The sequence below is a fragment of the Myotis lucifugus genome, unplaced genomic scaffold (genome assembly GCF_000147115.1).
Source record: "Myotis lucifugus unplaced genomic scaffold, Myoluc2.0 scaffold_390, whole genome shotgun sequence".
Taxonomy (NCBI): Eukaryota; Metazoa; Chordata; class Mammalia; order Chiroptera; family Vespertilionidae; genus Myotis; species Myotis lucifugus.
The window spans coordinates 2,083-15,731 of NW_005871438.1; the positions used below are offsets into that span (position 1 = coordinate 2,083).

The 13,649-nt window shown below is 40.7% G+C and overlaps 1 protein-coding gene across 1 annotated transcript in view; it reads right to left on the bottom strand.

Moving 5' to 3' along the window:
• Nucleotides 1–205: 205 nt before the first annotated feature.
• The window catches only part of PRTFDC1 (phosphoribosyl transferase domain containing 1), a gene marked incomplete at its 3' end in the record, with an annotated part of 95,167 nt that continues 81,723 nt past the window's right edge, over nucleotides 206–13,649 (bottom strand). The window contains 4 exon segments of the mRNA XM_006101995.1: nucleotides 206–282; nucleotides 3,682–3,728; nucleotides 4,207–4,286; nucleotides 5,685–5,702. Coding sequence (XP_006102057.1) covers nucleotides 206–282; nucleotides 3,682–3,728; nucleotides 4,207–4,286; nucleotides 5,685–5,702 — 222 coding nt within the window.

Consider the following 13,649-nt stretch of genomic DNA (forward strand, 5'->3'; position numbering starts at 1 on the left):
ATCAGCTGCCTTCTGCACACCCCCTACTGGGGATGTGCCTACAACCAAGGTACATGCCCTTGACCGGAATCGAACCTGGGACCCTTCAGTCTGCAGGCCGATGCTCTATCCACTGAGCCAAACCGGCTAGGACAATAATTAGTTAAATTGATAAAACTGTGAAGTCCTTGTAAAATGGGGGTAGGGATATGCATGCAACACGTACATTCAGATCTCTGAGGTATTCATTGTAATCTAAGGCATAACCCACCACAAATAAGTTTGGAATCTCAAATCCAGTATCTGAGCAGAGAGAGAGAAGAAAAAAAAATGTAGATAACAAGCATAAAGCCACCATATGTTAGTGTTGACACTTCAATGGTGAGGACTTTTCATTTAGGCAGAAGCAAGTGAAAAACGTGATAAGCAATGCATAGGACGAGCCCAGCAGGGACCTGGACCCGAGCGAGAACTCAGGAAGACAAGACAAACAAGCCAACATACAATAAAGAATGACTGTACTCCTGGTATCCGGAGCTGAGAAAGGGCTCAGGCAGCCCAGCAGATACTAAGAAGTATGCATGAGTTAGTAATGTAGGCGTGTTGTTCCAAAGCAGTACCCAGTGGCATAATGCCAACGCAAACACTCTGAAAAGCACAAAGTGCAGTTCACACAGGAGGTATTACGATACTGCAGTACGGGAGTAGGTGTGCAGGCTGTTGCAACTAAGAGGTGATCCTCACACTACTCAGTGTCCCCGGCAGGATACAGAGCTGGGAAGCAAAACCTGGGAGACAATATGAAGGAAGTGGAATTGTTCATCTTGAGGAAGAGAATGCTTGGAGTTCACAATGCAGATGACAACAATTAGCTCTTCATCTCTATTAAGGGCAGAAGGAGAGTAAATGGATTTAAATGCAGTAGAAGGTACTCAGGTTAAGCAAAAGAAGAATTTATTGACAGGAAGATGATTTTTATTGAAAAGGATCCTTAAGGAAAAGACCATAGCTCTCCTTATTGGAGGCCTTGAGACAGAATAAATGTGCTTATGGTCCAATGATTTTTCAAGCTCCTTCCAATGTTTTGGAGTCTGTGTTTGTTTGTCACAGTATTGCAGGTGAGCGATACACTTGCCTGCTTTTATGAAACTATACCTTGATGCAGCCAATGGACTTAGAGCCCTGAGGAAGTTACCTCCATGGTACTGCCCACCACCGCTTTGATTCCTGTGACCAAAGATACTTCCACATAGAGAAACCAACTGGTTCCTGCTCACAGAACATGCTAGAGGAAAGGAACTTATTTTCTGGGGGACTACATTATGTGTCATTATTTGACCGTCCAAACCAGGGGTCCTCAAACTTTTTAAACAGGGGGCCAGTTCACTGTCCCTCAGACTGTTGGAGGGCTGGACTATAGTTTAAAAAAAAACTATGAACAAATTCCTATGCACACTGCACATATCTTATTTTGAAGCAAAAAAAACAAAACAGGAACAGGAACTTATTTTCTGGGGGACTGCATTATGTGTCACTATTTGACCGTCCAAACTGTAGGTTCTTGAGAAAAATAATCAGAGGAGATGGATGAGCAGAAGAAAAGATGTCATTGGACATAGAGGAGAGAGTCAATTAGGAGAAAGGAACAAAAAGTACAAAGATTCAGAAATCCAGAAAGAAAGAAGAAACAGGGATTCTGAGCTAGCTAAAAGAACATTAGGAAACCCTGATTGTAGCAATAATAGTGATTTTTACCGTGAGCAATGCAAACCCTAGAACAGGCATGGAAATTCAGAGTGGGAAAAGCCAGTTGAGAAAGCCAAACCTTCAGAGTGTCATGGAATAAGAGGGAGACGTGGTTGAATAGGATGGGAGCCAGAGTGACCTATCTCTAGCTGGGTAAATGGGTGCAAGTCCTACTCTTAGGTTTGCAATTGCAGATGTTACAGGTATATTGCAAGCGCAAGAGCAGTGATTAAAACCAGACTGCCTGGGTTCAATACTGACTCTACAGTTACAATTATGTGACCTTGGCCAGCTATTTAACCTTGTTATGTTCAATTTCCTCGTCTGTAAGGTGGGCATAACTTTAGCATCTACCTTAGAGGATTAAATGTGTTAATCTGTGTATATAGCTCTTAGAACAGAGTCGGGAACATTATATCCACTTACTAGTGTTTGCTGTTATTACTTTATTAGTGTTGTTGCTATAAGTGACACAGAAATTTGTAATTAATGGAATGTCTGAAGTGAATGTCTTTCAGTTAAAACTTTTTCTGAACAGTGTCTTACATTATTTCCTTGGAAGATTTCTGTTTACTAACCGTGTCCAACTTTAACTATATCCAGATTATATTCCCCAAACCAGTAACTGGACAGGAACACACTATTGGGTCTATCTGCCCAGAACTGACATTGTCTAGATTTAATACATCCCACATAGGAATGAAACTTGTGTTTTCGAATAAAGAGTCACTGGCTAAATAGCACTGGCACATTACCCATCCATAGCATGCTTCTCTTGCTGCAATGTTTGTTCAGCTTGCTAATGAGAACTGTGGCCAAATTATCCCAGAGGCTTGAGAGCAAATGTAAGTTATAAAAATCAAGCTGAAGTCTGCCTATGCAAGTGAAAAAAAAATCACCTCCAGTGTTAGAATAATAAATAATCAAGCTGCTTGTTTATCCTCCTGCCCTAGATGAGAAAAGTCCTCCAGAACACACGTCTGAAGGCAAGTGTGAAGATAGTATCTATAGATATTTGCTCTGCTAATTCTCTGTTATTGTTTTGTTTCTGTGAAGTTATATTTTATTTTTTATTGAATTACAGATGACATACAATATGATCTTAGTTTGAGGTGTACAACATAGTGGTTTAATGTTTTTTAAAAAAATATATATATTTTTTTATTTCAGAGAGGAAGGGAGAGGGAGAGAGAGATAGAAACATCAATGATGAGAGAGAATCATTGATTGGCTGCCTCCTGCACACCCCACAATGGGGATCAAGCCCACAACCTGGGCATGTGCCCTTGACTGGGAATTGAACCGTGACCTCCTGGTTCATAGGTAGACACTCAACCACTGAGCCATTGCAGCCAGGCATGGGTTGATGTTTTTATTCATTGCAAAATGGTCAGCACAATAGCTCTAGTTACAATGTTATTGACTATTCCCTATGCTGTTCACTTAATTCTTTGTGTTACTGAACTTTTGTTTGGAGTGGTGGGGAGATGACTTGGATTTCCCCTTCGTGTGCTAATTTTCAGGCTCGCTGCATGTCAGCACTGTGCATTGCCTGGTATGAGAATGCCTCTGAACCGTTACCCGTGCCTCTCCATGTCCCATGTGGGGATGGCGGCCACGGCAGGAATCCTGTGCATCTGTGTCAGTCCAGAGAGCCCGAGTCTCCCTCCTCCACCTGAAACCGATTCTCTGAGCTCTTGGAGATAAGGTTCTATGGAAAACCTAGATATCAAAATATCCATGCACACAACTGAGTTCCTGTGAGCGGAGCAAGGCAGGAAATGTAAGCCCCTTGTTGCAAAGAGTTCTAGTTTCGCTAGCAAGGCTGGGAATTTGTGGGTCTTTCAAACCTATGCAGCTTCCACTTCAGACAGAATGCCGACAAATAGGAATTTCTTACACACAAACTACCACCACGAAGCAACCCATTAACAAACAAAAACCAAAAACACCTACAGTCAGGTCTAAAGCCACAACTTCTAGGTGTCCTCTTCACCAACAAACTATCATTAAAAAAAAAAAAAGCTTCAGTGATCCAAATAAAATCTCTGTGAATTGCAAATAAAATGAAATATCATTAAAATATGTAGTATTTAAAATATGTATTTTTTTCCCCTTGAGCACATGGGACATCATCCCAGCCCTCCAACTCATGCTTCTGCTAGTGCAGCACCAGCTCAGTGACTCTCAATAAAGGAAGGGAGGGGGCCCGGGCCCTGGGGCCCAGCCAGCTGCTCCTGGAAACAGCTCGAGGCACAGTCAAGAGGGGCTCAGCCACAGCAAAGCATGTGCTCTTCCCTTTCCTCTCTCTCAGGCCCGCAGTTCAATGGGCTGTGTGTATAGTGTGGCCAAACTGTAGCACCCCAGGGCAGAAGGTCACTGGTTTGGAACAGACTGCACTCTCTGAAAACAGCATCCCGGACCAGCATCCCTCTTGGGCTCGTTTGGGAAGACAGAAACAATGATGTGCGTCCTCCTCACCTGGCCACCTGAATCATGTTGGGCTTGTGTTTTTCTATGCTACCGAGCAGCGCTTTCACGGTTCCCATTCCAAAAACATCCTTTGCACAGAGAACAGACAAATTGAACCGAATGCACTTGGGCAGCATAGTAGATTTTTCATTCAGGCAGATAATTATATTCCTTATTAATAATGCATCCCTATTAGAATTGCGATCAAATTGGAGTCAAAGTAGGAGGCAGAATTGGTTCTATTTTTTTGGACTGGTGCTTCTTTCTGGAAGCTGGGTTGGGGAAATACATTGGTGAGTATTTCCTCAAACTCTGAGCTGGGTTGAAAGGCTAAATTCAGCCTTTGGAGAGCATGTGGGGCTCTCCCTGAGTACATTTGGACTCACTCACACACTTTCAAGGACTGCGATTTGGCCCTGAGGTTATGTGACACAATACAGGACGCATGAATTTTCATGGACCAGGGATGTACATCTGAATACACTGAATGGATAAACACCTCCCCCTTGCCCTCCCCACTCAATAGGGGACTCCATGGCTAGGAAGTGAGATGTGTCTGGACGGCAGCTGGTGACGGCCCTTGAATTCTGAGGGTGTGAGCCTGCAGTGAGCTGAGGCTCATCTCCGCTGATGAGCTGCTGCTCAATTAGAGTAGAATGGGCAGCAGCAATTTATTGTCCTCGGGACAGAAATCAGCTGTCAGGAACTGATTATCAAAACAAGAGGTCTGAATTTAGCCAGAGTTGGGCAATTCATTTGGCTAGAGGGTCTACTTTATGGGTTATGTCTGAGCCAGAACTGCAGATACATATGGCACACACAGGCAATTGTGTAACAAAAGCTTGAAGACAGCCCTCCCCCTCCCCCCCAATTTCTGCCAGCTGATAAGACAGGTGTGCTCTTGAAGGAAATAGGAACGTTTGCGTCCACTGCTGCCCCAGGGCCTGTGTTTTCTCTTTTTTTCTTTTCTTCCTTCCCTTTATCTCTTTGTTTCTCTCTCTCTCCCCTCCACTCTTTCTTTTCTTCCTCCCTCTCTTCCTTCTTTTTAAAACAGAACCAATTAAATTAATTCATAGCTTTCCTTTGGACTGCCATTTTAAAATTGATTATATTTATGATTCGATGCAAAGGTAGAATTACTCAAAGTCATTAGCAAGAACACTGAGGTAAGGGTGAAGAGGGTCCTAACCTTGGCTTAAGTATGAAGTAAATTTGGCTTTGTGGGTTAGTTTTCTCTTCTGTAAAAATATCTGATTCACAAATGGGTATAATGACCAATTTAGACATGTGAGGAATTAAATATATAAACCTTTTAAATGCATTATTTCAAGTCCCTGATTCTAGTTGGCTCCTACTCAATGAATTTGGAGAGCCATGCACACAGGGGAACTCAATAAATCCTTGGGCAACTTGATAACAAGCTCTACATTTTAAAAACTCACCGTTCATCCTTTCAACTTCCAAATATGGGTATAAAGTCAGCTTACCTCAACAATGAGGACATTCTGAAAAAACAAACAACAACAACACACCAGTTATTCTCAAATCTAATGAAAATCTGGCTCACAAGATCAGCACACATTTTGCTTATGGTTGGAATTTTCCAATTTACTTATTTGGTCCTCCCTCAGTCATCTAACCCAAACGCTTGGAGATAATCGAGGTGTTCCAGATTCATTTTAATAGTCTCTCTGGAATTACTTGGTGCTGCAATACTTATTAATATCTATATTCAGGTTAGGAGCAGGCTTATCTTCGACCCTGTCACCTGTCTCAAGAGCTACCCATAGTCATTCCACCTTCATAAGTCTGGCAAGTGCCCCTCCCAGCATTCTTTGGGATACAAAGCTTACTATGCATTTTCCAGGAAAACAAAGCCAGCATAAACTGCATTGCTAATGGAGACAGTGCTCTGCAGAGGGATCCTGTGTTCAGCTGGGACAGCCCTTTTCCTGCATAGCCACCAACATCACTGGGATTCTGCACTTACTCTCGAATTTTCAACCCTGAGGAAAGGGGTTGGTTACAGAGAGGGCTGTCGGGTGCCTGGTTTATATTTTCAGTGACATGATTAGGTTCCTTGCTATGTGCTTTCAAGTCATTCATTGACTTCTCCCCTGAGAACACTGGTTATATTTCATTTAAATTTCTTTTTTCACCTGTCTTTCCAAATCCATGAGGGTGGGAATCAAATTTATCTTGTTTGTTACTGTATTCCCAGTCTCCAGCACACATACCTGTATATAGATGCTAAATAATTATTTGTTGAATGAAGGGGTAATAATTAATTATACTTATTGATGAGTTAAAATCAACCAATTAAGTGGATTAGTAGTTACATGTCAACACCGTCCCACCAAATTAAAATATGACTGTATTATTATGCCATTCCAATTAACTAAGTGGTGTGGATATTCCCTTAGTGTATTGGTTTCTTTCTTTAAATGATCTTTCATTTATCCCAATTATTCATATAATAGTTTAAAAATTGGATAAAAAAAATTGGATCAAGGCTTACACCTTAGATAACTGCAAAAGGGATTTAAGTGATACAAATATTAACCAACCAACTAAAAACTCTGTTAAATTTGCACCATATTACTTTGTGTGTCAAATGCATTTTTAGGTGAAATTCTTTCTAGAAGTGTTTTTCTCTCAGGTATGGTATTTTATTCATTAAACACATGTTAAAATCATAATTTTATCACTAAAATATAAGATTATTTTGTTGATTTTTAAAGTAGGTCACATTCCCAGTGTCCTCTCTACCCTGAGAATCTTACTGACATAGGAATTCCCTTGGTATTTGCCACACATTTGCTGTGCTCTTAACCATCAACCCATAACAGTTAGTTAGGATGTGAATTTTTAGTTTGAACAAGACTTACCAACCCATGCCTATTAACCAATTGGAATACTTGGAGAATATTTGGTTAATTTAATTTCTTAGTTCACAGTCTCTTTTAGTTTTTATCTGATAATGAAAAACCTTTCAAAAATCTGTTTGTCTGAATTCTTGCCTAATTAAGTAAAGTGCACTGAAAGTAATTAAATCTGTTTTGTGAAATTTCAGAATCTTGCAAAGCAAGAGTCATCTTAGAAAAAATTAGCTTCAACTATAGGACATAGTGGTGGCTGTGTACTAATCCAGAGATATATTGTCAAAATTACTTAAACACATTTTGAAATCAAGGTGATGTTCAAAATCAAATAGAAAAGTCTGTTTTTAAAATGTTGATGTTTGCCATTTTAAAGTATTTAAAAATGTTTATGTATTTAAAATATATTAAAGTTATCATGATATTCTTTATTATGCATAGCTAAATATTATCACATCTAAGAAAAATGACAATTTCTATTATCATATAAAAGTTAGTACATATTTAAATTTCCCCAGTTGCCTTTAAAATAGCCTTTGTAGTTGGTTTGTCAATCTAAGATCACGCACTGGATTTGTAATTCTCTTTTATTTTAAAATATCTCTCTTTTTCTGAACTTCTGTTTCTCAATTTAATAATTTTTCATATCATCTATTTGCTGTATTGTACAATAGATGAGAATTTAGTTCTTTCACACTAACTCACTTCCTTTCCCTGTCTCCTAATGCAGTTACTTTGTTATGACTCTATCTTCTTGTGCTGCTTACATTTTCCCCCAAAAAGAGTCAAGTAGTGTACTATAATTATATTTCCTCTTAGAGCTGTTTACTCTTTTCTTGGAATTCATAATTGTTTTTTCTATCATCTTCCAGTATCGTATCCTGAAATAACCCTCCATTATTTTTTAAAGCAAGCTTTCCTTTCTTGGAAGAATTACTGTGAGGAAAACATTGGTTAGTTATGGTTTAACTATATTTCTCAGAGGATTCTGGAGGATTAATGAATGGGTTGGTAAAATCTGTAACAATACCAAGACCTTCCTGTTATGTACAGTACTGTACAGTATTAGAAAGTACAATCATTTAGTGGGTGTATGAATGATGGGCAGGGAATGCTGGTATGGACACACTGGCTTCTTTTAAAAGGAAACTGTGCAGATATCTAGAGTTAGTTAATGAGTTATACAGAACAGTATCCCGTATATAAAGAGGTAATATGCAAATTGACTGTTATGCCCTCGCACAAGATGGCCACGCCCATGTCATCACAAGATGGCCGCCCCATGTGGTCACAAGATGGTTGCCACAAGATGGCTGGCAGGGGAGGGCAGTTGTGGGCGATCAGGCCAGCAGGGGAGGACAGTTGGGGGGGACCAGGCCAGCAGGGGAGGGCAGTTAGGGGCAACCAGGCTGGCAGGGGAGTGGTTAGGGGGTGATCAGGCTGGCAGGCAGAAGTGGTTAGGGGCAATCAGGCAGGCAGGCAGGCGAACGGTTGGGAGCCAGCAGTCCCGGATTGTGAAAGGGATTGTGAAAGGGGTCCCAGATTGGAGAGGGTGCAGGCTAGGCTGAGGGACACCCCCTCCCCCAGTGCATGAATTTCATGCACCGGGCCTCTAATTACATATATATTTACTTTCATTTACAGAACATTGTACTATGTTTTCAAATTCTTCATTAGTAATATATGCCACTGTCTGGATTTTTCAGTGGGCCATGTGTTACGTGAAAAGTTCACCTCTAACCAAAGCAATGCCTTTCCTGCTTTTGGAAGCTTGACTCTTTCATGTGAAACTGTTAGGGGTAGAATTAGAATATTGGGGACTAGCTATTAGTTATAAGAAGTACTAATAAGAAATATTAATCATGCTCTGTTAACCATGATTGTTTTGTTCTGATTAAAGGAAGCACATTCAAACCTGGCTGGGGATTATACACGGGACCTGGGAGCTCACCTGGAAATGCAGCCCATCCTCCTCATCTGGGAGCTGCCTATCTTCATAGAAAGATTAACATCCAATCTTGTTGTGGAAAGGCAACAATGGAGTCCCCGATGCCCCCTGCCCTTTGCAAACCCCCAGCCCACATTGCCCACATTGCCTATAATCTGTAACCATTATACCCATTTTTATTCCTTTTGCCCACTTCCCCACGTAATCTTTGTCTGTATCCCATATAAGCAGCTGGCTTATGGGGGGTGGGGTGCAGAGCAGATTTTCTTGGGTGACCTGCTGCTCTCCCATACTGCCAGCATTATGGGAATAAATGTTCATATATGATTCAACCCTGTCTCTGCTTAATTGGCACAAGTAGTGACTGGCAGCCCAGATCCATAGGTTCTCTGGTTTCAAAACAAAAAGTAGCCCAAGAGGAGAAAGAAAGCAACTATCCCAATTTGGAAGCATTTTCACCAGTATCTAAAAGAACTAATCTCTTTACATTTTCATGTACCAAGATTAACTTTACAAGATAAAGGATGAAGACTAACTCATCTTTATACTATCAACATATAACACGGAGACAGGTATATAATAGCTGCTCGAGAAATGCCTGTGGAACAGATCAACAATTCTGACCTAATTTCTTTTACTTTCTCTAGTTTGCTATACTTTTGATACACCCCCTCCAGTTTTTCTTTAATGATGTACAAATCCTCCTTAATCAAGTTATACTTAATATTTACTGTTTTTTTAAAATATATTTTATTGATTTTTTACAGAGAGGAAGGGAGAGAGAGAGTTAGAAACATCAATGAGAGAGAAACATCAACCAGCTGCCTCCTGCACATCTCCCACTGGGGATGTGCCCACAACCCAGGTACATGCCCTTGACCGGAATCGAACCTGGGACCTTTCAGTCCACAGGCCGACGTTCTATCCACTGAGCCAAACCGGTTTCGGCAATATTTACTGTTTTTAATTTGGCACTAAGAAATCTTCTAAATTCCTTTTTTTTTTTTTTAGTGAGCAGTCTTGGAAATTTCATTAGAACACATTATGCCTCCTAAACATTTGCAATCTGATAACTCTGATCACTGAACCTGAGATGTTCGCCAGTTTCTGTCTTAGTCATCTCATCGCACCTAGCTCACTTCCTCCCAGAAAGCCAGTAAAATCTGCAGCCTGAGGGCCACCAGCAAAATTCTATGGGGGATCTCTGAAGTGTGTTCTTTCCCTGCTTATTGTATGATCCTAATCGAAGCTAATCACATCGAGCTTACTGAAGAAAAGGAAAAGAAGAAGGGAAGAATTATACAAACCTAAATGGTTTTCTTAAATAGGTTATTTAGTCTTTTTAAAATGCAAAATGATTAGCATATCACAGTCTAATCTTCAGCAGCTCAGTTTTGGGACTGCGGTCACACCAAGCAGAGGGGATGCCAAGCATGAATAGGAGTGTGAAGATAAACCCCAGGGAGAAAGGAATGTAGTTCAGCATTTCATTTTATGTGATAATTCACAAAATTGCCAGAAACATCAGTTGGTAGGCATTTCCATTATTGTTCTCTGCCTAGTCAGATGCAATAAAAAGGAATGATTTCAAGAGTGAAGGCAGCCAAGTAGGACATTTTGGCAGGTTTCAATGTTTCATTCTGGCATTTGATTAGAAACTTATTTAGGGGCGGGGGGTGGGGCACATCGCCTGAATCTTGCACTTAACCTGTACATCTGTGTTTTCTCATTGCAGGATTTGAGCTTGTTTCCATGCATTTCGTTTTATTCCACTCTTTCAGAGATTTCTCTTGAACACAAATAAAATCTTGCTTTACACACATTTTATGAAGTGCCAGGATTAAACCAACTTTGAAAAAAATCAGCCAGAGAACACGGAGCACAGACAGCTTAAATTCACTGAGTAAAATGCTTTTAACATTGTGAGTGAAGAGGCCATTTAACTCCATCGTTGAGGGCTCCCTTATTCAACAGCCATGACCTATTTTGAATCATGACTCAGCCAGCCTCCCTTGTGAATGTCTCTCTCTCTGCTTCAAAAAAAAAAAAGAAAGAAAGAAGGAAGGAAGGAAGGAAGGAAGGAAGGAAGGAAGGAAGGAAGGAAGGAAGGAAGGAAGGAAGAGGTGAATGGGGGCTGTCTAGAGTCTCCCTTTTCTAAATATGTTAACTCTCACGTCTTTAGAGGGATTAAGAGTTACATGGGACAGTTATGGGGCTTTTAGTGCTTCTAACTCATAATATGGGAAATTACACAGGTAAGCTGTTTCCCCATGTTTTTAAAAGTTCTTTCATAAACAAATTTGAAAAACTCCTTTCTAACCCTCCTGCCTTCATTTAACCATTTAACTCTGTCGCTGCTCCTTCTCTTCCACTCCTACCTTGCTCAAGTAGTTCAATTACACACTCAGGTTTGCTTCACCAACACCACCTCCTGGCTGGCCTCTCTCCCTTCCTTCTGTCAAGTCTACCCTCCTGCCAGGTTCATTTTCCCAAAACACAGCTTCATGATGTCACCTCTGCTCAACAACTTTTGTGGCTCCTCTTTGCTTTTCTGAGCAATTCAAACTCTTCATTGAGAAATTCAGTGTATTCTACAAGCCAAATCCAATTTATACGTTCAGTTTTTTAAAATTATTATTTCTATAGTTCTGACTAATTTCCTTCACTCACACTGGCCCACGCCTGTCCTCTGCTCTCCTATTTCCTGCCCTCATTCAATGCTATTCTTCCTCTCCTGTGTTATTATTCCCAGACCTTCTGGTCCCAAGGAATCCCTCATTCTCCTTTCACTAAGATAATTACAGTCCCAAGAAATCATTCCTTCTTTGGATTTCTTTAAGCTCAAGGAAAGAGTCTTGTGTGGAAAGCATGTGCTCATTTAGACAGAGTCAGAGAAGGCCTCCCTTACACAGGAGACTTTAGGCTGAGACCTGCAGGATAGGAGGAGAATGGATTCCAGGTGGAGGCCACAACTTGTCCAAGATCTTGGCAGGAAGGAGCTTAGCCACTGTGGTTAGAGCATTGTGAGGAGGTTAGGGTGGTGTCTGATGATACTGGTAAGGAGACAAGGCCAGATCATGCAGGTTTTACAAGCTGTAAGAAGGAGTTCAGACTATAACCTTGAGCACTGGGCATGGGCTGCTAGGTAAAATACAGAACACCCAGTCAAAGTTGAATTTCAGATAAATAACAACTAACTTTTTAGTGTAAGTATGTTCTAAATATTACAAGGGACATATGTATATTAAAATGTATTTCATTGTTTATTTGAAATTCCAATTTAACTTGGTATCCTGTTTTTCATTGTTTTTGTTAAGTCTGATAACCCTAGTTGAGAGGTTGCTGAAAGGTTTTTGGTAGGCAAGAGATGTGAACCAATTTGTATTTTAAGAAGACCTTTGCTTTGTGGAGAATGGTAAAGGGTGACAAAGTTAACTAAAGGTAGAAGTTCAAGGAGACCAGTCAGTCCAGCATAGCAACCCAGAGGAGGGGTGGTGGTGGCCTCACCCTGGGAGACCAGTGCTTCTCCAACCTTAATGTCCAAAAGAATCATCTAAGGTTCTTGTTAGAATGAACTTAATTCAGAAGATGCGGGGTGGGATCTGAGATACTACATTTCTAATAAGCTTCCAGGTGGTACTGACCTTGCTGGTCCCTAGATCAAGCATGTCAAACTCAAAGGCCAACACGGGCCAAATAAACAAGATTTAAGTTTATGTGGGCCGCAAAAAAACCAAAAGCTTCAATTTTCATAGAAACATAGGTTTATTTTGATAGAGACGTGCTGAATGCAAAGGACTGAAATAAATGAGTAATCATTAACATAAAATAATAGAATATTTTAATAAAAATTAACATTTTTTTCTTGAACATTAACTTACCAGACACTGAATAACTGTGCAAATTAATAAGCATAACACAAATAAACCTATTTTTCTTGTTCTCTGAAAGCGAAATATTTCCTGTTGCGCACACCAAACAAGTCAGTCTAAGATTAATGACGTGGCAATCAGCTGCTAAAATATTCGCTGCTAGTATTAGTGGAGAGAAATGGTGCGCCTGCGTGTAAGATGCTAAAGGGAAATGAATGCAACACAGTTATTGTAATTAGTCATTAGAGAACGTTGTAGATCATTACTAATAATTATGTATAACAGGATATTGTTAAAATTAAGTGACAAAATTTTTATTAAAATGTTTCTTACATACCGTTATATTGTCTGGGCTGCAAGTTTGACATGCTTGCCCTAGATCAAAGGTTGGCAAACTATTGCCCATTGGCTAAATGGGGCCTGCTGCCTATTTTTGTAAATAAAATTTTATTGAAATACTAGAGGCCCAGTGCATGAAATTCATGCACGGGGCAGGGGGAGGGTCCCCTCAGCCCAGCCTGCACCCTCTCCAATCCGGGATCCCTTGGGGGATGTCTGACTGCTGGTTTAGGCCCGATCCTGAGGCAGTCAGACATCCATCTCACAATCTGGGACCACTGGCTCCTAACTGCTCACCTGCCTGCCTGCCTGATTGCCCCTACTGGCCCCCCTGCCAGCCTGATCACCTCTAACTGCCTCTGCCTGCTGGCCTGGTTGCCCTAAACTGCCCCCCCACAACCCTGTTGCCCCAAC